Below are 22,075 nucleotides of genomic sequence, written 5' to 3'. Positions count from 1 at the left end.
TAAAGAACCTACATATTTAATAGGACCACTGAATGTGTTTTTATTTTATTACAAAAGTGTATATTATAACATTTTTACATTCCTAACTAAAGCTAGCCATAATCCGTGAGCAAATCCCTTGCAGCGCCTCAGTGGTAGAGTTCTTCATCTCCGTTATATCCTCGCCAGAATCGGCTGCTTTGGCTACCAGGGGATCCAGGGGCAGGGAGCCCAGCAGTGGAACTCCCATTTCGGCGCACATGGCCGCTGCTCCTCCGGTTTTGGCCGGAAAGATCTCCGAGCTGTTGCCACAGCTGCCGCAGCGGAAACTGCTCATGTTCTCAATGACGCCCACAATGGGAATATTCTGCTTCTTGCAATAGTTGATCTCCTTGCGCACATCCAGCAGAGCCACCTCCTGTGGCGTGGTCACCAGGACGGCGCGCAGTGATTCCGGCTTGGTGTCGTCCTTTAGATAGGAAACAACGGACAGGTGCTCATCGGAGGTGCCGGGCGGTGTGTCCAGCAGCAGGAGATCCAGATTGCCCCAGTCCACCTCGCTCAGGAACTGCCGAATCATGCCGTTCTTCTTGGGACCCCGCCAGATGATGGCATCATCGACGGAGCCGAGCAGAAAACCAATGGACATCAGGCATACGTTGTCGTCGACGCCCACGGGTGACCAGCCGGAACCCGACTGATGGACACTCTCGCCCAGGGCGCCCATCAGACGAGGTTGCGACGGACCGCAAATGTCGATGTCCAGGACGCCAAAGTTGCTGTCCGGACAACTCCTGGCCAGGTAGCGGGTCAGCAGGCTGGTCACCGTGCTCTTGCCCACGCCTCCTTTTCCTGAGAGGATCAGCAGCTTGTTCCGCACATCTCTTAGGGATTCGGCCACCAAGGCCTTGCCGGGATCCTCCACTTTCTTGCTGGGATCGCTGCAGATGCTCTGGTTCGGGCAGCCGGCACAGGCGTTTCCCTTGCCCGCCTGCTCGCTCTCCACGCCAGGACAATGTTCCGGAGGAGGTGCCTGCATGGCTTCAGCTTAAATAGTAATTATTCGGTAAATTGATTGTGAAATTAAAAATGATAACAATGGCCAGTGTGGCCAAACAAAAAAATTCTGGAAGCAAGTGGAGCCAAAAAATAAACAACATCCTAAAATATAAAAAATAAAGTTTGTTAATTTGTAATAATAATTTTTTAATTTGTGTGGCCAACTAAAAAAAATGTTCAAAGCAAGTGGAGCCAAAAAATAAACAACATCCTAAAATAAAAACAAATGTTTGTTAATTTATAAAAATAATTTTTTAATTAAAAAAAAGTATATAATAGATAATTTTAACATTCAGAGAAAAAGCTCTACAGAAATGTCTTGAAAATACCGATCCTCGACTTTAGTAAGGAAATATTTTTAAAAAGCTTTAGGTAGTTTGCTTCACGAGTTGAGTCCAATAATTAACCTTTAGGTAGTTTGCTTTAATAAAAATTACTTCAATAACTTGATTAAAATTTTTAAAAATACAAGTGACCACATGCTTTGTTCAGAAAATTGTTTTAATAAAATTATCAGATCACAATATTAGTTTTAATTAAGACATATCAAACAAGAACAAAGAATCAAACAAAATTTATTTGTTATTTTTATATATTTATTTAAGGTACAAAATAAATATTTTTAAAAAAGGATAAAAATAAATATATTTAAGTATCAACTTTAGTTAGTATTTTTTCCGAAATCCGGTATTTCTCGCAGCTACGGTCACACACCGCTCCTAAGTATTGCTTGTCATCGCATTTCGGCAACTCACAAACAACTTGGAAATTTCCCTGAAAGCCCCGAAAGTACATAAATAATTGCGACATGGAGACACTACTGGGTATCAAGGGTCCCGACTTCGTGATGCTGGCGGCGGACACCACACACGCCCGCTCCATAATCGTCATGAAAGAGGGTAAGCCCGTGGGTCGGGATTTTCTTGGCGGCTTGGGTCTCATTTTGCGACTATTTCTTTTGGAAACACATTGCAGATCTGAACAAAATCCACAAGGTTTCGGATAATCTGCTTATATCGACCGTCGGCGAATCGGGCGACACGGAGCAGTTTACCGAGTTCATTTCGAAGAACATAGCCCTGTACAAGATGCGCAATGGCTACGATTTGAGTCCACATGCTTCCGCTCATTTCACGCGCAAGAATCTGGCCGAATATCTTCGCAGTCGCACGCCCTATCAGGTGTTTATGTTTGTGGCCGGGTAAGCATCTTGCAATCACTTAATCCTTTTCTATTTACTCATTGTATTTCCATCCAGCTACGATGCCATCGAGGGCCCCGAGCTGAACTTCATTGACTACCTGGCCAATGCGATGCCCGTGAATTATGCCGGTCATGGCTATGGTGCCATCTTCGCATCCAGCATCTACGATCGCTACTGGCACCCCAACATCACCCAGGACGAGGCCTACGAGGTCTTCAAGAAGTGCATTGCCGAGATCCAGAAGCGGCTGGTCGTCAACCTCAAGAACTTCACTGTCTCGGTGGTGGACAAGGATGGTGTGCGGGAACTGGAACCCATCAGCTCCGCCAGCCTGGCCGCTTAGTTAGTTTTCGATTTGGGCATTCTAAATGCACGGTTTTGTAATAAAATGCGTCTGGATTTTGGTACGAATATGAAATGGTGGATGATATTATTTCAAACCAACTTAACTTAAGAGATATGTTTTTCTTTTGACCTGGTTTAGTTGTCTTTTGTTAATCGGTCTACGCAAAATAACAAAATAATTGGAATTATAATCTTTCAATTATTTTGTGATTTTGCCAAGGTCCATTAATTTTTATTTCAAAAATATTTTTTGTTTTAAAATTTTAGTAGGAACATTTTTTTCTACGCAAAATCACAAAATAATTGGAAGATTATAAACAAGGAACATTAATTTTTTATTTCAAAAATATTTTTTCTTTTAAAATTTAGTAAGAACATTTTGTTTACGCAAAATCACAAAATAATTGGAAGATTAAAAACAAGGATCATTAATTTTTTATTTTTAAAATTTTAGTAGGAACTTTTTTTAGTATTTTTCCTAGTACAATTAGCAGTCACACTAAAAGTTGTTACACAAAATAAATAGTATTTTTAACACAAAATGAGCCTCGAACAACAGCCAATTATAGACCCGCACAATCCCCATGGACTTGGTGAGTCCTCAGAGTAAACAAATAGGCCAACATACTAATAATCCTCCCGGTAGGTGATCCCAACGATACGAGGTTGCGCAAGGTTGAGCGGGAAGTACTGATACCCAAGATAATGCGGGATCGTGCCAAAGCGGAATTCTGCTCGAAGGAAGTGGCCGATTTCCAGGAGTGCTGCAAGGCCAGCAGCATACTAATGGTGGCCACCTGCCGCAAGCAGAACTCGGCGCTCAAGGAGTGCCTCACCCAGTGGTACCAGAACGAGGCCTTCAAGGAGGAGTGCAAGCAGATATATCTCCAGGAGCGGGCCGACTATCGCAGCACCGGCATACCCAAGAAGCACCGGCTGGAGAAGTTATAGAATATATGTAGTAGTTCCCTATTGTTGTTTGCTTTGTACAAAAGTTAAGTAATTGAAACGCCGCACAATTGTCTCTGTCACTGTGGTCTCCTGCAAGTCTTTGGTAGTCGCAATATCTTTAGGTCTATGGACAGTTAGGAGCAGCACATCCTTATCCGAAGTTTCGGCCACGCGTTGAACGCCTTTCAGGTTCTTTGACTGGTAGTAATCTGAATCGCAGGGAGTTTGAACTATAACCAAGAAGCTGGCGTGGTACAAACGAGGACTCTGCTTGTAGACAACTGAAACGGTGTTATAACTAAGTAAATATTTCGGAATTCTAGAGCGAAACACTTACGAAAATCACCGCCAAACTTGATGCCACTCTTGATCACCCAGTTCTTGGACTTTAAATAGATATAGCAGGCCAGGTTTTCCAAAAATCTTTCATTTAGCTTTAGGGCTGTCTCCGTAAAAAGCTGATAGTCCATGGAACTGCCGGCCAAGTTGGTTATCTCTAAAATGTTCAAGTAGTAGGCCAGGAAACAGGACTCCTCCAGGCCCAAGAGCAGCGTTTCATCCTCGTCTCCAGATGCCGGTCCTCCGCGGGATTTGCTTCCCTTGCCATAGCAACCATTGTCATACAGCGATTTGGCCTCAACGGGGTCTATTATCTCCACGGAGAGACCTGTGAATCTTCCCTGATAGAATTCTCCATTTTCTACACTCGGAAAAGGCGCGAAACTTGAGTTTTTATTATAACAGCGCTTTCTTTTGCATGGAAATGTGAATTGCATTTTGTTTAGTTTTGGAAAAATATGAAGGCAATAAAAATACCAGAAAATATTTCTCACCAGATGGTATGTATATTTCAACATCCTATTTACGGTTACACTAAAATAATGGTAAACAAATAGCGCTTTAAAAAATTTCCCCAAAGGTAACTTTAATTTAATAGTATAGTTAAGACCTGTTTTAATCACTTGTTTTCAGAAAAATGGATGGTGACGAAGTATGTCGGGTGTGCCTGCAACAGGATGGGGATCTGATCAACATATTTGACAGTATGCAGGACCCGGAGATGTCCATTCCGGATATGATTGCCCAGTGGTGCGGCTACCAGGTTGAGAGGGGCGACTTACTACCGGAGACCATCTGTCCCACCTGCCTGGAGGATGCCCGAGCCACAATTGGAATAATCCAAAATATTCAGAAGAAGGAAATCAGCAGAATCTCGGCCAAAGAGGACTGGCTTTACGGCCAACATACAGTTAAAGTGGAATCGAATATAGCCCAGGAATACCAGGTCAAAAATGAGCCCGTTGACGATGACATATTCACGGAGGCAGCCTTCAAGGGAATGGATAGCTCCCTATTTGAGGAAGATGTCTGCAAGATTGAAGACATGGAAACTGATCAATCTAATAGCCTTAAGTCTATATTATCTGCTTCAGATCTGGATAATATACCCAAACTAACAGACCCGCCTTCTCGCGTGAAACGGCGTTACAAGTGCTCGCTGTGCCCCAAATCTTTTGCGGATGCCTCGCAGTTCAGTCAACACATTGTCACCCATTCGGGCGATAAAGCCGATGGCCAAAAGTCGGATTTTTCTGAATCCGATTTCAGCGCCGCTGAGTTCGAAGAGGACGATTATTATCCGGACTCTGAGACAGAATTGCCTCCAAAGAAGTCAAAGGATAAGCAGCCCCAAAAATCGTTGACACCCAAAAAAACACATTTAAAGCAACACAACCCAAGCCATTTGCATGATCAACTTGATAAATCCCAATGTAAACCCACTCTTTACATGCCCTACAAATGTAATTATTGCCCGCAAACTTTTAAGGACAAGGATTCCTATAGATTGCACTCAAAAACGCATGGTAAACAGTACAGATGTTCCGACTGTCCAAAGACTTTTGCGAAGGCAAAGCATTTGAAGCAGCACATTTTAAGTCATTCAGAGGACCAATCAGATAAGCATAATTCTAATCCTTCGGATCCTCCAAATCGGGTGTTCAAATGCCCAAAGTGCCCCAAAACGTTTCCGTATGCCTCGAGTTGCAGTCGCCACCTGATGAGTCACTCGGAGACAAGACCGTACAAATGTCCCCAGTGTCCAAACTCCTACGCACGTCCCTATGCCCTCAGAGCCCACTTTTCCAGCCATTCCGGGGAGCGACCGTTCAAGTGTGATCAGTGCCCGAACACCTATCGTAAGGCCCACCATCTCAGGCACCACCTGTTGACCCACTCCAACGAAAAGCCGTTCAAGTGTTCCCAATGCAGCAAGGCCTACGCGGGCAAATCGGATCTCAATCGACATCTTCGGACGCACGCCAAAGTGAAGGCCCACAAGTGTGATGACTGCTCGAAGACCTTTTCCCGCGTTGAAACTCTAAGAGTTCACATGCGAACCCACACGGGCGAAAAACCCTTTAAGTGCGCCCACTGTTCGAAATCTTTTTCGGTTAGAACCAATATGTATAAGCACCAAGGGCAATGCAAACTTGAGAAGACAAAGCGTGACTGATAATTGTTTTTAAATATAATACAACAAACCTTATTACTTTGGTAACCTGTAACTAACTAAACTTAATGGATTTATTTCTTGATTAAAAAGAAGCATTTTTATATTTTTTTCCTTAAGTTTTTGAGCTGTGTTAAAGTTAATAATATATTAAATAACTAAACTTAATGGATTATTTTCTTGATTAAAAAGAAGGCATTTTTATATTTTTCAATCAATTACAAAATTGGATGTACACTTCCTTAAGTTTTTGAGCTGTGTTAAAGCTAATAATATATTAACTAACTAAACTTAATGTATTATTTTATTGATTAAAAAGAAAGCATTTGTATATTTCTTCATCAATTACAAAATTCGATTGACATTTTCTTAAGTTTTCGAGCTGTGTTAAAGCAAATAATAATAATAATATCATTCAGCTCCTATAGGAGCAATGTGTTAAAAATTACGATTTTTCAGTTTTTTATGCAATTTGAGAAGTTGTTATTAACATTAAACTTTGGAGGCCTTTTTTTATGTATATCACGATCAGGAAAAAAATATTCCCGATTGGGTAACTAACTATCATTAAAACAATAAAAATGATAAAAAATATGACTTTTTTAAAGCTATTATCCTATAGCCCTTTGATTAATGTTTTATATTTTCAGGAAATCTGCAAAGGAATCAAAACTTCTGCTTGACAAAGTTAGCGTTTCTTCGTTTTAAACTAAATTCCGTTTACAAATAAAAGGTTTTGTTTCATCACAGTCATTCACCCTCATGGCACCCATATAGAGAACAACGCAGTGCATATTATCGTTCCAATAATCGGGTTCCCCAGGAGACCACTTTAAATAGGGAACTTGGTTGTCGGTATCCGGATATACAAAGTTCCTCTTTCTGTCCCTGTCGTTGACACCCAGCCAATATCGGACATTGTAATAGGCTTTCGGTGTAAAGGCCACCAGCTCTTCTTCGTTCTCGAAGGTCGCCAAATGCCCCCCATGATCTATGCAGAACCTTTCAGCATCGAGCCAGGATTTCTTCATAAAATGGTGGATAAGGAAATATCTTGATTTCACTTTCTGAAAGAATGAATTAATCTTAAGAATATGCATTATGTCTGCTAATTGCCCATCCAAACTGGTCTGAACACATTGCAGTTTACTTTCTAGAGATGATTGCTTGGATTCCTGTTGGATTAAGTTATTTAAAGATTCTTCTATCCTCCTCAGCCTTGCATCTCTGGACTCCAGAGATTCCTTTACCTCGGATTCTTGCAAGGCTGTCTGCGATGTCTGGGTTTCCTTAATTGCTGAGAGGTGGTTATCCATCTTGAGCTGCAGAGATACCAGTTCATTTCCTAGTTCTGTAAGATGAGACTCCGTTCTGTAAAGTTTATTCACAACGTCTTGAAGAATAACATCCTTGGAATCCAGGGACGACTTTACATTGGTCACAGATTCTTGCAGGGATGCCATCTGGATTTGTATCTGATTCTTTTCCGCACGGGTGTCGTTCGCTATAATCGCCTCACAGGTTTTCCATCGATCCTGGTTGGCAGCAAAGTAATCCATCACTGGCCTCAACGTAGAGAAAAAGTGACCGCTACATCGGGATTTCAGGTCCTTCAATTCCTTTTCAGGACTCGGAATTTCTGCGGATCCTCCCAGAGATCCATTCAGATTTTTAGTAATTAAACTAAAGACCAGAAGAGCTGCGAGCTTACACATTTTATACCTGCTAAGCAAGTGGCCCCATTTTATACAAGCGATCGCTTATATATAAAGAATTTGGTTTTTATGGCACTCAAAAAATTATTCGCCCTGAATTAGATAAATTTGCTTCAATGTGTTTGTTTTTATATTTTATAAAAAAGTCTTTTATTTAGAAAATTCCATTTATTTAAAATAAATTTCTTTGTAAGTATATATGTATTTTTTCTAACTTATCGGAAAAATTACCATTAATGCAAATTTGTAGAACTTCAGAGCGAACATTTTTTTGACTGTGGAAATTCACATATTTTATTATAAAAACAACACTTATTATTTTGAAGACTTTTTTATTGCTATTTTTGTATTCATTTTCCCAGGAAATATATGTATATAACAACATACATATGGGCACTTCCAAAAAAAAGTCCACCAAGCCAAAAACCTTAAAACTTGAATAAAACATATTTCCGCATGATTTTGCCCCGATATTAGTTTCTAATTAGTTGGATACTGAGCTTAACTACAAATTTGGAGTATAGTTTGATTATTTTTATGACAAACTCCACCAATATACGCAAAAATCAGTTTTTGGCTATTTTTTTGTTATTTTTTGGACCTGTCTTCTGTTGTTAATTTATCCTATAGGAATGCTAATATGTGACATTTTTCTGTACTGAATGCTTCATTCACATGCTAAAGTATTAAGTTAAAAGCAAAACATCCAGCAATTGAGAGATAGAGGTAAAGAAATTCGCTGTACAAAACCGTCGGAAAAAATGTCCCGAGCGACATGTCCCGAGCGAATGTGGTTGAAAATGCATAAAAAAAAAACGGCAAAGAATTTTTGAGTAAAACCAAAAGCATTTCACAGCGACATGTTTGAACAACATTCTAAAAAAAATCGCATTAAAATATTCCATCAGAATTCGCTAATTTCTGGTGTTGTATGAACTTCCCCGAAATCCACTTCTATTTTTGTCCCGAGCGAATACGGCAGTTTTTTACCGATATCTTAAAAACTAAAAGTGGTACAAAATCAAGATTTTTACCAAAAATAGAGCTTGGGAAGAGTGAAAAGAAAAGCCCATAATTAAAATTAAAATCCATTGTTTTACAATTTTTTTTCAACTTTAAATGTGTGCAAATGTCCCGAGCGACATTTTGGAAGTGCCCATATCTAGACTAAATCTACAACATTGGAAAATAAAACAAATTTTAAAAAAGTCAAGCAGCCAGCACCAATAAATTTCATTCTTTCTCCTAGCGAAACTCTTTTACTCCTTATTATCTTTAGTGTAATTAGAACCCAAAAGAAGAACTGTCCACTAATATAGTAAAATTTGTTATAAATTAAATCGCATTTTCTAAAATGTTAAAAAAATTCAATACCCAAATGTAGAAAAAAACATGGTAATACTGTAGTTTAAGGGACTAGTTAATTATGGGATTAGTTAAAATAATATTTTTTTTTGGTTTTTCAATCAGTATATTTGAGTATTTGTTTTTATTCTGTAAACTAAATTTCGTTGCCTATTTGACAAATTACAGGGTTTTTATTATGACATTCATGCACCCTCATGGCCCCCTTATAAAAGACGACGCAGTGCATATCATTATTCCAATAATCGGGTTCACCCGGAGACCACTTCAAATAGGAAACTTTCCTGCCAGTGTCCAGATATACGAAATTCCCCTTTCTGGCCCTGTCGTTGGCTCCCAGCCAATATCGGACATCGGGATCGACTTTAGCGCTAATGGCCATTAACTCTTCATTGTTTTTAAAGGTCGCCAGATGTCCGCCCTTTTCTACACAGAAGTATTCGGCATCCCTCCAGGATTTCTCAATATCGTGGTTAAAATAGAAATATCTAGATTGGATTTTCTTAAAGTTCATACTTAATCTAAGTGCGTGCAATATCTCTGCTAATTGCTCTTCCAAACTGATCTGAATTTTACTTTCTAGGGCAATTTGCTTCTCCTCGGAGTCCTGTCGGATTAGCTTCTGTAAGGATTCTTCCATCCTCTGCAGTCGAACATCCTTGGAATTCAGATCAGCCTGCAGCTTGTCGATCGCAGACTCCTGAATTTGGTTCCGACTAAGTATCGCCTGAAGTCCGTCAGCTTGAATTTTCAAATGGTGTCGAAGGTCTGCCATGTGCTCAAATACAGGGTGCAGAGCTGCATGAACAAAAGCCCCGCACTGAGTAGGTGCATCTTTGAGTACGCACACTGAACAAGTTTCTCCAGATGCGTCCTGCAACACGACCACACCACAGAGATTAAATGCAAGAAAAGCACAATATAATAAAACGACTGCCTTTGTCATTTTAGGAACTCTGATAAAGTCCAGTGTTTTGAATGAACTGATTTATAATTTATTTTCTGAAACTGAAATATGCTTCACTACGCTGATAAGCATACATATACCATACGGTTTCGATTTATTACAGTTCTCAGTAATATTCACCAAGATAAGACGAAAACAAGAGAGAACGCTATAGTCGGGTGCCCCGACTATCAGATACCCGTTACTCAGCTAAAGGGAGTGCGAAGGAGATGGAGATAAAAACTTTGATCCGCCGTAACTTTTTAACGAATGGTCCGATTTAAAAAATTTCTTCTACATTTCGATAGGTATTCATAAACACAATAAAACTGCATTTTTACTTTTCCGAAATATTGAAATTTTTAAAATCGTATATTAGCGATTGTGGGCGTTAGAGGAGGTGGTGCACCCTTTTGAAACAAACTTGCGCTGCGTAGGAACTCCTAGAATCTGCATGCAAAATGTCAATCTTCTAGCTTTTATAGTTTCCAAGATCTCAGCGTTCATACGGACAGACAGACAGACGGACATGGCTATATCGACTCGGCTAGTGACCCTGATCAAGAATATATATACTTTATAGGGTCGGAAATGCTTCCTTCTAGCTGTTACATACTTTTGCACGAATACAATATACCCTTTTACTCTACGAGTAACGGGTATAATTATTATTAGCAAAGCGACATTTACATTTTAAATTTTTACTCGGGAATACTCTTATCAGTTTTGCAGTTCCGTCTGTCCGTCCGTCTGTCCGTTTCTACGCACACTAGACTCTCAGTTTTGAAGAAATCGGGATGAAACTTTCCCAAAAGTCTTCTTTCTATTGCATAAGTCGAAACCAGACGGATCGGACAACTATATCTTATAGCTGCGAGACTAATTTCATCGGACAGGTCCTCACATTTATCTTAAAAACAGGTCAAGTCAAACACTAATAGAAAGTTAAAAATTAAATCTAACTTTCTAAAACACATGGTAATACAATAGTTTAGGGGACTCACCCCAAATTAATTTATTAAAATTCAATTTCTTTATGTTTTTCAATCAGTATTATTTAAGTATTTGTTTTTATTTTTAAAACTAAATGTCGTTTCCTATTTGACAAATTACAGGGTTTTCATTATCACATTCATTCACCCTCATGGCGCCCTGATAGAAGACAACGCAGTGCTGTCTATCGTTCCAATAATCGGGTTCACCCGGAGACCACTTCAAATAGGAAACTTTCCTGCCAGTGTCCAGATATACAAAATTCCCCTTTTTGGCCCTGTCGTTAACTCCTAGCCAATATCGGACATCGGGATTGACTTTTGCGCTAATGGCCATTAACTCTGCTTCGTTTTGAAATGTCGCCAAGTGTCCCCCCTTTTCTACACAGAAGAATTCAGCATCTCTCCAGGATTTCTCAATATCTCGGTTGAAATAGAAATATCTAGAATTGACTTTCTGAAAACTCATACTCAAGCTTAGTGAATGCATTATGTCAGTTAATTGCCCATCCAAGCTCATCAGCTTACTTTCTAGGGCGGATTGCTTATTTTCGAATCTACTGAGTCTCTCCTCGGAAACATGCGAGATTAGCTTCTTTAAAGACTCCTCCATCCTCTCCAGTCTTCCGTCCTTGGCCTCCAAACAAGACGTTACGTTAGTCACAGATTCTTGCAGGGATGCAAGCTGGATTTGGGTGTCGTTTGCTTTAGTCGCCTCACAGGTTTCCCATCGATTCTGGTTGACAGCAATGTAATCCATCACCGGCCTCAAATTAGTGAAGAAGTGTGGGATACAGCTGACTTCTAGGTCTATCGATTGACTTCCAGGATTCCGAATTTTTGTGGGTTCTCCCAGTGATCCAGTAACTAGAACGATGACCAAAATGGCTGTGAGTTTATTCATTTTTGTGATATTTCTTAATATGTCAGCTTAATCTTGAAGAATCAACTCCAGCTTTGGGGCTCGGGTGTTCCTTTTATAAGTAGCTGTGAGCGCTTACCAATAATGAAATTGGCGTTTTTGTATACGGTTCTCATTAACATTTATTTATGGAATTCATATTTTGTTTATTATTTCATTTCAGACTGTTGTGTAAAGTCTTGATTTAGTATTTGCCCAGATTCGACCTTATATAACCTTTTTCTTGGATATGCCAAGATACACCCAGAGAAATAGGGCCTATTTTTTAGGTAACAAATGATATAAAATTTTAAATGGACTAAAATTTGAGTAAGAGGTTTCCTAAAAATAACAAAACGCGTACTATTTTTCTACTTTTAAGGTAATAGTGCACTATTCTAAAAATAGATTTCCCCCAGGTCCTTTTAATGGTTTTTAAATAGTTCCGTAGGCCAAAGGCTAACCTAGGTAGGTATAGGACCCGGGGCTCGATTCCCACCGTGGAAATCTTCTTTAGAAATATACAATATTTACGTATCTGAATTATACAATATAAACAATTAAAATAATCAAATATGTGACTATCAATGGTAAAAATTTTGTGCGGGAGCACTACTGCTATTTTGACCGCAGATGTATGTTTTTGCGTTTTATGGCTATGTTTTCTTTTATTTTTTTTCCCCTAAAAAAAATCCTAAAAGTTTAACGTGGGAATGTGTAATGAGTTAAAATGTAATTAATGAATCTTAAAGGTAAGCAACGTAACGGATTAACGTAACATAACATAAAGGTATTTTCTAAAATAATTTTATGCCTCTATTTTGTATTAATTTCAAGTCACTTATGATTATGAAAATCATATGATTTTTAAATTCCCTGTAATGTTATAATTTGTAATTTTAAGTTCTAGTTCTCTCGCTCCTTTTGATAACACTTACGTTTCGATTGCCATTACGTTTTGGTTTGAGTCTTTGATTTGAAGTTTGATGGCACCTACTTTTTTGGTTGTGTTCCTTGCTGATTCGATTTTCGCAATCGACTATTCGATTGGACGCAAAAAAGTCACAAGACCAAGTCAGCTGAATTCTCGTCGTGAATTTCTGAATTTCGGTTGTGTCGCAGTAGTGTGAAAAACACTCGGTAATATTTGATAGATTTTCATAAATTCCGTGCCGAGCGTCGTCGAAGGAAAGCCCTCAAAATGACTACCGCCTTGTATTTGCCCGAGGAGAACATTGGTGAGTTTTCCGCCCCCCCGCAATTCGCCCGTCGACCTCTGGTGAAAAATCGAACTGCGAGTGTGTGGGTGCGTAGGGTGGTTCGATGGGTGTCCAGCGAAGCACCCCATTATTATAACTTGCATTATAACTCCCCCCTTGGATAACCCCCCCAGATATGATTGCTGCCACCTCGGTGCTGCAGCAGCAGGCGGCGGACATCCGCACCAGGACGATCAACTGGGCCTCCTACATGCAGTCGCAGATGATCAGCGAGGAGGACTACAAGGCGATCAGCGCCCTGGACAAGTCACGTGCCAGCTATTTGGCCCAGAACTCCAGCCAGGTGGTCAAGACGCTGCTCAATCTGGTCTCGCACCTGTCCAAGGACTCCACCATCCAGTACATACTCGTGCTGCTCGACGATCTGCTGCAGGAGGATCGCTCCCGCGTGGATCTCTTCCACGAGACCGCCGGCAAGCTGAAGCAGTGCATCTGGGGACCCTTCCTCAACCTGCTGAACCGCCAGGATGGCTTCATTGTCAACATGTCGTCGCGCATCCTCGCCAAGTTCGCCTGCTGGGGCCACGAGACCATGCCCAAGTCCGACCTGAACTTCTACCTGCAGTTCCTCAAGGATCAGCTGGCCAGCAATGTGAGTCTGCTTGTTTGTGGCAGGAGGATGAGCATGTTTATGTTGTCCGTGATCTGTAAATGAAGCCAGGAGAGCATGTGGAGAATGTTACCGTGTATATCTAGCACTTTTTTTAGAAGTTCTTGCATTGGGTAAAGGTTTTTAAAACCAAGAATGGGATGCCCAGTGCATATATTGCTTCTTATTTCATATACAGTCGAAATTTGTTAGTTTAAAACGTAGTTTTTGCACTGAATTTGTTTCAAAAGAGAGTGGAAAGCTTTTAAACACCTCTGGATAAAATATGATTTAATTCAGTGCTAATTTATTTTGTATATAGACCAAATTTTCTACTTTTCTCAATGATTCAGTTTTCTAAGCAATTCTTGCATTGGTTGAAGGTTTTTAAAACCAAGAATGGGTTGCCCAGTGCAAATATTGCTTCTTATTTTATATACAGTGGAAATTTGTTAGTTTATAACGTAGTTTTTGCACTGAATTTGTTTCAAAAGAGAGTAGAAAACTTTTAAACACCTCTGGATAAAATATGAATTAATTCAGTGCTAATTTATTTTGTATATAGACCAAATTTTCTACTTTTCTCAATGATTCATGGGTTTTTAAATCAGGCACTAGCTAAAAGCATGTGATATGTAGCTTAAAGAGATAGCATGGATCTCGCTTGGTGCAGTTTTTTTTTACCATTTCAATTGCCAAACCGAATTAGAACTTATACCTTAACCCTTTTCAATACATAACTCACTTGATCTCAGTAAATTGCCTAACTCTACGCAAAGCTAACCTTATAATCAGCTTCCTGCATGTATATATATTTCGATTAATTAATTCTATTTAAAACCAAACCTCGTATAAGACTAAAAGCCAAACACAACTGACCTCGTCTTGGTGAAATACTCGTGAAATCTCTGCAAATGAGGAGTCTAAACAAAGAGTTTGTAACTACATTATGCCATACATCAGCACACCCAGAATCTTGTCACATCCTATCCGAGCCTTATGTTATCCCGGATATATTATATTCGCCACCTCACCCCTCCCGATCATCACGTGCAGTCGTGTGTCATGCGTCATGTGTCACATATATAGCACCAGAATATAATATTGTTATTTACCTTGTGTTCTTGTCCATCAAACGTATTTATCTGTTCCGCTGCACTTGAACCCTGTGAACGATTTTAATTTATATGCAATTTACCATCTATGAATCGATCGAATCGATTGAATCGATGTCCACGAACCGACCCACGACCTCTGATCCCACCCTAGGGCTTAGCCTATCTGCAAGAGATGGCCCAGCTGGCCAAGCGGACACAAACGATCATTGTGCACACGCATGGACAGCATGGCAAAGACAAAGACCACCATGGCCACCAGTACAGTCCCACTCTGGCCCAGCTGCAGCAGCAGCACGAGCTGGCCGAGAGGGCCAACGAGAGCTATCGGGAGGTGGGCGGTAGCAGTGACCACCAGCAGCTGGACGGCAAATGTGTGATACCGGTATTCCAAACAACTAAACCCAAAAAAACCAAACTCGCAGCAATCCTCTCGCCGAAACAAACCAAAACATCCACTTACCCACCCACAAAAAAACCAAAAACACACACAAAAACACGAATAAACTATCAAACAATTATGGGCACACGAGGGAACACAGTCGATAAGCTCAGTCATAATATAAGATTGTAAATATTTTAGAAAAATAATGATAATTAATTCTTTTGCCTCTCAAATTCGATACAAACTACTACAAAAGTTCTTCTGAAGTTTAAAAGAATGTCAAACCATACATCTTAATTATTATAGTTTAAAGAAATGCCTCTTTCGACTGTGATCCGTGTGTTTGTGTGGTATTTCTTAGTCTATTTCGTAACTGTTTACTAACCCGACTAATAGCGCGTGAGAAAACAGCAGGAGAATCCGGCGCGAAGGACCAAGCGACCAGTGTTGTCAAGCAGTGTATAAAGCATATCAGTGTGGTGTAACGGTAATTCTAGGTCTAGGTGTTGGTTAAAACTACACGAAAATCAACCAAAATTACACAAAGATAAACCGATGGCATAAGGTGAACTGTTCGAACCCCCCATTGATGTTGCATATACTCAACTCTCTTTAAATGTTGTCCACTCTCTATTTCACTATATTTCTCCTCTTGTACGTAGCTTATAGTAATTATCGTTGTTGTAGCTAGCGAAAAAATAGAATCCAGCTGATATCGTCATAACTAACAAAAACCTAACCAATGAAAAGTGAGATTAAATGCGAGAATAAGCTAATGGGAAATTTTTTCAACATTAATAGAACAACGAATACATCCAGTCGGTGGCCCGCTGCCTGCAGATGATGCTCCGCGTGGACGAGTACCGATTCGCCTTCGTGGGCGTCGACGGAATCAGCACTCTGATCCGCATCCTCTCGACCCGCGTCAATTTCCAGGTGAGTTTGAAATTGAAATGCGTAAATTGTTTGGTACAATTTAAATTCGATTTCTTATTCATAGGTGCAATACCAGTTGATCTTCTGCCTGTGGGTGCTGACCTTCAATCCCCTGCTGGCCGCCAAGATGAACAAGTTCAGCGTGATCCCCATCCTGGCCGATATCCTCAGCGATTGTGCCAAGGAGAAGGTGACCCGCATCATCCTCGGCGTCTTCCGCAATCTGATCGAGAAGCCGGAGGATTCATCGGTGGCCAAGGACCATTGCATCGCCATGGTCCAGTGCAAGGTGCTGAAGCAGCTATCCATTCTTGAGCAGCGTCGCTTCGACGACGAGGACATCACCGCCGATGTGGAGTACCTCAGCGAGAAGCTGCAGAACTCGGTGCAGGACCTGAGCTCCTTCGATGAGTACGCCACTGAGGTGCGCAGCGGTCGCTTGGAATGGTCGCCGGTCCACAAGTCGGCCAAGTTCTGGCGCGAGAATGCCCAGCGCCTGAACGAGAAGAACTACGAGCTGCTGCGCATCCTCGTCCACCTGCTGGAGACCTCCAAGGATGCCATTATCCTGTCCGTCGCCTGCTTTGACATCGGAGAGTATGTGCGTCACTATCCCCGCGGCAAGCAGTGAGTATATATTTTATTTTATTTTTAAAACACCTTACTAATAAACTCCTGCTTCTTAGTGTGCTGGAGCAGCTGGGCGGCAAACAGATCGTGATGCAGCATCTGGGACACGAGGATCCCAATGTGCGATACGAAGCCCTGCTGGCCGTGCAAAAGCTGATGGTACACAACTGGTTAGTATGCATTCCGAATGCCCATCCTCTCATCCCTTCCCCATATCCGCATACAGGTCCAGTGATCCTCTCATATCATTTGTTTTCCATCCATTGACCAAGATTACGATCGAAATTCTCTGTGCACTCACACTCTCTTTGTTTTTATCAGGGAATACCTGGGCAAGCAGCTGGAGAAGGAGAACGAGAACCAGAAACAAGGTGCCGCACCCATCTCTGGCAAGGCCTAAGTGGTCCAATCAATCAATCAGTCAGTCATCCATGCACAGGCACACAACAAATATTTTAGCCAGGCCGCCAGCCTGAGACCTTAACTAACAATAAGAGTCGCTGGGGGATCCGATATCTCCAGCACGATCCTTCACTTCTCCACCACACCAACTACTACAACGATGTTTGTTCTTGCTACCCTTAAGCGCATGTTTGTTCCCCGTTTAAACTAAGTTCTTGTTTAGCCCCATACCTCCGTCTACGCCCATTTACGTCCTCGGTCCATAAAACGTATTGAGAGAACAATTCGATTTTTTGTTGGCATTCCAAAAAAAGCAATTCACTATAATGGCAGAGCAAATACAAACGGCTATCCTCCAGGATTGTTCCATTCAATTGTTTATAATTTGTTGTTGTTATTATTATTTGTGTTCTTAATTTTATGTGTGCGCCGCTGTACAGAGTTTTTCTAAACCAGATGATATGCACTTCTTATGTATTATAATCGCGTCAGCGCACCCACAACTAAACGAAAAAGGAAAAATATATTGTATAAACCTATCAAGTATTTCTTTCATTAAAAACTAAATCAAATAAGCATAATTGAAATGAAAACTATGTATTGCATAATAAAGTTGTTATTAAAGTGTACGATAAAGTTTTGTGAGTGTAAAAGAAAATATACATAAATTAGCCCAAATAATTCAAAATTTCAAGTGTATTCTTGTATAATTGTAAAAATTGGCATGTGATTTAAGAGAGCTCTACTCTCTCTTTCAATATTGCTATCTTACTGTGACGCAATATTTGATTAGGTGCTCTTTTAGAATGGTTTCATAGTTCAGTTACTATCTATAGGCTCTTATCTAGGGCACGAGACCCAGGGAAATCTCTTATTGGCTTCTCTTTTTACTATTATTTGATAGTGACACGTGATATAGTAGCTCTCTTTATAGTAACGCCTGACCTACTCTTTGGCTTTTCAATGAATGGTTATCAGAGAAATAATTTTATCACTGAAATACATTTTTCGTGACTAAGAGCTGGGGAGTTCCCTTAAACAGAAACCTCTTAAAAGACAGCATTCTAAAAGCTTTAAAGCTTAAACTTAAGAGCAAGGGATCATAGATCGTTCTAGTAATTTTATTCCCCAATAATTAAATATATCCCCCATTACAAACCACATAATATAGTTTTTAGTTGTTTTTTTTTATTATTTAACTTTTTCTTGTGGCTGTCACAATTCTCATCGGGTTTAAATTAAATATTCCACTTTTTATTTAAATTAAATAATAAATTGTCCTATTTAAACTTTATAATTAACATAATTGTAGTTTTTAGGTCTGTACTTTGTTGATTTGTAGTTGTTGCTGCTGTTGCGGTTGTTTGCCGGACTGTGACTGAACACAATAATACAGTTGGACATCCTGCAGAGGTTGTTGGTGAGTTGATGTACAAGACAGCGCCCGTTTACTTGGTGGCCGACTTCAGGTAGGCGATCAGATCGCCGCGCTCGTTGGGCTTCTTCAGGCCGGCGAAGATCATCTTGGTGCCGGGGATGTACTTCTTGGGGTTCTCCAGGTACTCGAACAGGGTGTCCTCGTTCCAGGTGATGCCCTTGGCCTTGTTGGCGTCCGTGTACGCGAATCCGGCCGCCTGTCCGGTCTTGCGACCGATCAGACCATGCAGGTTGGGGCCCACCTTGTGCTTGCCACCAGCCTCAACGGTGTGGCACTGGGCGCAGCGCTGCACGAACAGCTTCTTTCCCTTCTCAACATCGCCAGCAGGAACACCCATTGCGGATTATGTGATTGATTTATGTGTTAACACGGACTCGACTGTGGAATACAAGAAAATAGATAAAAATTATCAATATTTGCTGATTAATCATTAATTATACTATAAGTATTTATTTCTCTTATCATTTTCCAAACGTTTTAGATTTATTTAATCTGATAATTCGGTTTACACAAGAAACAAATTAATCAAATTCTGAAAAAAAAGTTTTCTAAACTTCAGAATTGGTACATCAAGTGAAAATAAAGAAAGAACAAGAGAGAACGCTATAGTCGGGTGCCCGTCAGATACCCGTTACTCAGCAAAAGGGAGTGCGAAGGAGATGGAGAAAAACTTTGATCCGCCGTAACTTTTTAACGAATGGTCCGATTTAAAAAGTTTCTTCTACATTTCGAAAGGTATTGATAAATACAATAAAACTGCATTTTTACTTTTCCAAAATATTGAAATTTTTAAAATCGTATATTAGCGATTGTGGGCGTTAGAGGGGGCGTGGCACCATTTTGAAACAAACTTGCGCTGCGTAGGAACTCCTAGAATCTGCATGCAAAATGTCAATCTTTTAGCTTTTATAGTTTCCGAGATCTCAGCGTTCATACAGACAGACAGACGGACAGACGGACATGGCTAGATCGACTCGGCTAGTGATCCTGATCAAGAATATATATAGTTTATAGGGTCGGAAACGCTTCCTTCTACTTGTTACATACTTTTGCACGAATCTAATATACCCTTTTACTCTACGAGTAACGGGTATAAAAATGTGTACATAATAAATGAAAACTTTCCATTATGCATAGAATATTAGTCCTAATAATGATGATCATTTTAACAGTAGTACTTTTATTTCCCATTATTTTTCTGTGTGTAGGGGCCATGAAAAAATATTTGTCCCCTTGCCCCGTTATGTAAACAATTGATAAGCTGGCTGCGGAAACGGAATTATTAAAATGGCTCTTGCTAAGTGCATTAGTCGGCTGATGTTTCTGATAAGGCTATAATTTTCATTATCTAACTGAGTCTGCATTTCCATTTACCTTCCCCACTCCCCCTCTAGCCCACATACATATTTTCTCTCCCCCTTTTTCACGCGCGTGTAGGGCAACGTCATCAAAAACGCAGACATTGAAAAAAAGCTTCAGACGCTGGTCACATGTTGTTGCCCCCACTCTAGCTCTCTCTCCCTCTCACACATTCGCCAATCTTCGAATAATAATTGCGTCAGAACGGAATCGCTCAGCAACAGGCGAAAAACCTCTCCAGGAAGCATCGTATGAAAAAACGTTAGTTGTTTATATAACTACTATGGTATGAATCCCAGGGTCTGTGTTACGGTCAACTTGTTAATTGCCGGATAATTAGTTGCATGCAGCTATTTGAACTTGAGAGAGTGCAAGGTGCCGTTGCAATGAGTAAGACACCTACACAAGCACGCAACTACACAGAAAGAAATTGGATAAGGTCAAATAAAGACATTTTTACAATTTCGAAGTCACTTTAAATTAATTATTGAGCTAGAAAACAAAATAAAATATCACATGATTTTTTAAACTTTATAAAACAAAACAAAATCTATTATATTACAATATTACATTTTTATTTCTCTCCGTGTCTGAAACATGCACTTTGAGAGTGACTGATGGCGAGGCAACAACAATGTCAACATCCGATTTGGCCTTGATGAGAATTTTTCAGTTAGTTCTCGTGCGTGAGAGAGAGGAAGAGAAAGTGCAATTGGAAATGGAAAATTGGAAGCAGGCCAAAGGCAGCTGTGTTTTTCCTTTGTGTGGGTGTTCAAGAGAGAGAGACTGAGAACAACGAGATGAGTGCGAATTGGGCCAACATCCAAATTTCCTTAGAAAAGCGAATGTTACATAAGCCGCCTCCTTGCAAAGGTGAAACTTCTGCTTTTTTCCCCATATAGAAAATGGCACATTGCGGAAAGCCAAAACCTGCTTAGCAACCACGTGGCGCGCTTTATAAGCTGAAGCAAAGGCAAACAAAAAAGATTCCAAGAATTGATATATTTTTTTTTGCCAGACTGAGCGAGCGAGACAGCTGATGATCGGGTTCTCTACTCTCTTTGCTCATGTAATCGACGCTCTCCGGGGCTTTTTTCAATGGCAATGTGACTTTGGATTGCTATTTTTACCATTAATAATTTACTGATCACTGTTTTGTCTAAAATGAAAAACCAACAAATAAACTAGTAAACAACTAGGGAGAAAATCTCACTATTATACACACACACACAAGGACACGTTTATGTAACCTGAATCATCCCCCAAAAAATATTCAATTTGCATGCGAATAACTTTCACAGCACAGCGCGGATGGAAATTATGCAACGTTAACTACGCGGAAGTGTTTCCCATTATTATCTGCCTGAGAACTCGCTAATCAATAACTATTCAAGGTAATATTTACGTCACTTCGAAGTTCGAAAAGTCCACCCACTACTTACATTGAACACAAACGTCGAGCGTCGCCGATTTTTCACGAATGACCGCTATATTTCGTCGTTGGGTTTTTTCAAATTAGTGTGCGACCGTACTTAGCCTGCAAATAAATACCAATATACCAGTTCAGATTCCAAAAATACCAGCCGTGTTAAGTAAAATTTAAAATAATTTTTTATTTAAATAAACATAAAAAATAATCTACAAAGGTCTGTAGGTTATCCCTTTTGGTTTTGTCAAACATTTTTACCATTTATTCCATAATACTGAAACCATTCTTCATAAACTATTATAATACGAGACTTGAGACCTTGTTTACCAATATAGAAATTCAAAAACTCCTGAAAAGCTATTATAATATATCGGAAGATAATATTTTCTTGAACAAAATTCTACGACAAGCCTAAGTTTGAATATTTTAGATATTTGCCAATAAAACGTTTTTTAATAAGACCATACAATCATATGTGTTAAAGGCTGACTGCTTTATAACTCTTATGAACCCCGCTAGGCGCGCATTTCAAATTTAAAAACA

At 40.0% G+C, this 22,075-nt stretch overlaps 8 protein-coding genes across 10 annotated transcripts; 4 read left to right on the top strand and 4 right to left on the bottom strand.

Moving 5' to 3' along the window:
- Positions 1 to 31: 31 nt before the first annotated feature.
- Nubp1 (NUBP iron-sulfur cluster assembly factor 1) lies at positions 32 to 1,103 on the bottom strand. The gene has a single exon (XM_017158635.3). It carries the CDS (start codon positions 1,016 to 1,018, stop codon positions 83 to 85), a length of 936 nt encoding a protein of 311 aa, XP_017014124.1. The 5' UTR covers positions 1,019 to 1,103; the 3' UTR covers positions 32 to 82.
- Positions 1,104 to 1,751: 648 nt separating this feature from the next.
- On the top strand, positions 1,752 to 2,696 carry Prosbeta4 (Proteasome beta4 subunit). The gene is made up of 3 exons (XM_017158521.3): positions 1,752 to 1,937; positions 2,014 to 2,239; positions 2,297 to 2,696. Exons 1-3 carry the CDS (start codon positions 1,847 to 1,849, stop codon positions 2,583 to 2,585), a joined length of 606 nt encoding a protein of 201 aa, XP_017014010.1. The 5' UTR covers positions 1,752 to 1,846; the 3' UTR covers positions 2,586 to 2,696.
- A 364-nt stretch (positions 2,697 to 3,060) lies between these two features.
- LOC108068768 (COX assembly mitochondrial protein homolog) lies at positions 3,061 to 3,618 on the top strand. The gene is made up of 2 exons (XM_017158520.3): positions 3,061 to 3,180; positions 3,234 to 3,618. Exons 1-2 carry the CDS (start codon positions 3,129 to 3,131, stop codon positions 3,536 to 3,538), a joined length of 357 nt encoding a protein of 118 aa, XP_017014009.1. The 5' UTR covers positions 3,061 to 3,128; the 3' UTR covers positions 3,539 to 3,618.
- Positions 3,529 to 4,314, bottom strand: Tsen2 (tRNA splicing endonuclease subunit 2). The gene is made up of 2 exons (XM_017158519.3): positions 3,876 to 4,314; positions 3,529 to 3,819 (listed from the first exon to the last, which is right to left on the bottom strand). The coding sequence occupies exons 1-2, from the start codon at positions 4,312 to 4,314 to the stop codon at positions 3,557 to 3,559; spliced, it is 702 nt and encodes a 233-aa protein (XP_017014008.2). The 3' UTR covers positions 3,529 to 3,556.
- On the top strand, positions 4,244 to 6,644 carry LOC108068762 (zinc finger protein Paris-like). The gene is made up of 3 exons (XM_070218852.1): positions 4,244 to 4,377; positions 4,435 to 4,457; positions 4,511 to 6,644. Exons 1-3 carry the CDS (start codon positions 4,336 to 4,338, stop codon positions 6,051 to 6,053), a joined length of 1,608 nt encoding a protein of 535 aa, XP_070074953.1. The 5' UTR covers positions 4,244 to 4,335; the 3' UTR covers positions 6,054 to 6,644.
- A 110-nt stretch (positions 6,645 to 6,754) lies between these two features.
- On the bottom strand, positions 6,755 to 7,765 carry LOC108068757 (C-type lectin domain family 4 member K-like). Its single transcript, XM_017158505.2, has one exon. It carries the CDS (start codon positions 7,763 to 7,765, stop codon positions 6,755 to 6,757), a length of 1,011 nt encoding a protein of 336 aa, XP_017013994.2.
- Positions 7,766 to 13,004: 5,239 nt separating this feature from the next.
- VhaSFD (V-type proton ATPase subunit VhaSFD) lies at positions 13,005 to 17,994 on the top strand. Of its 3 annotated transcripts, none has more exons than XM_070214963.1 (7): positions 13,005 to 13,207; positions 13,363 to 13,841; positions 15,108 to 15,338; positions 16,140 to 16,274; positions 16,339 to 16,901; positions 16,961 to 17,063; positions 17,131 to 17,313. In XM_070214963.1, the coding sequence occupies exons 1-7, from the start codon at positions 13,171 to 13,173 to the stop codon at positions 17,137 to 17,139; spliced, it is 1,557 nt and encodes a 518-aa protein (XP_070071064.1). In that variant the 5' UTR covers positions 13,005 to 13,170; the 3' UTR covers positions 17,140 to 17,313. The 3 variants fall into 3 exon arrangements, with proteins under 3 accessions (XP_070071064.1, XP_017014114.1, XP_017014115.1); XM_017158625.3 differs by having other exon boundaries at positions 13,006 to 13,207; positions 16,961 to 17,074; positions 17,226 to 17,994; XM_017158626.3 differs by lacking the exon at positions 15,108 to 15,338 and having other exon boundaries at positions 13,008 to 13,207; positions 16,961 to 17,074; positions 17,226 to 17,994.
- Positions 17,995 to 18,474: 480 nt separating this feature from the next.
- Cyt-c-p (Cytochrome c proximal) lies at positions 18,475 to 21,642 on the bottom strand. Its single transcript, XM_017158627.3, has 2 exons — positions 21,546 to 21,642; positions 18,475 to 19,122 (listed from the first exon to the last, which is right to left on the bottom strand). Exon 2 carries the CDS (start codon positions 19,079 to 19,081, stop codon positions 18,755 to 18,757), a length of 327 nt encoding a protein of 108 aa, XP_017014116.1. The 5' UTR covers positions 19,082 to 19,122; positions 21,546 to 21,642; the 3' UTR covers positions 18,475 to 18,754.
- Between the last annotated feature and the right edge of the window lie 433 nt (positions 21,643 to 22,075).

The sequence above is a fragment of the Drosophila takahashii genome, chromosome 2L, assembly GCF_030179915.1.
Source record: "Drosophila takahashii strain IR98-3 E-12201 chromosome 2L, DtakHiC1v2, whole genome shotgun sequence".
Lineage (NCBI taxonomy): Eukaryota > Metazoa > Arthropoda > Insecta > Diptera > Drosophilidae > Drosophila > Drosophila takahashii.
Note: the sequence above shows the minus strand (reverse complement) of the source record. Positions and strands in the feature narration are given on the sequence as shown.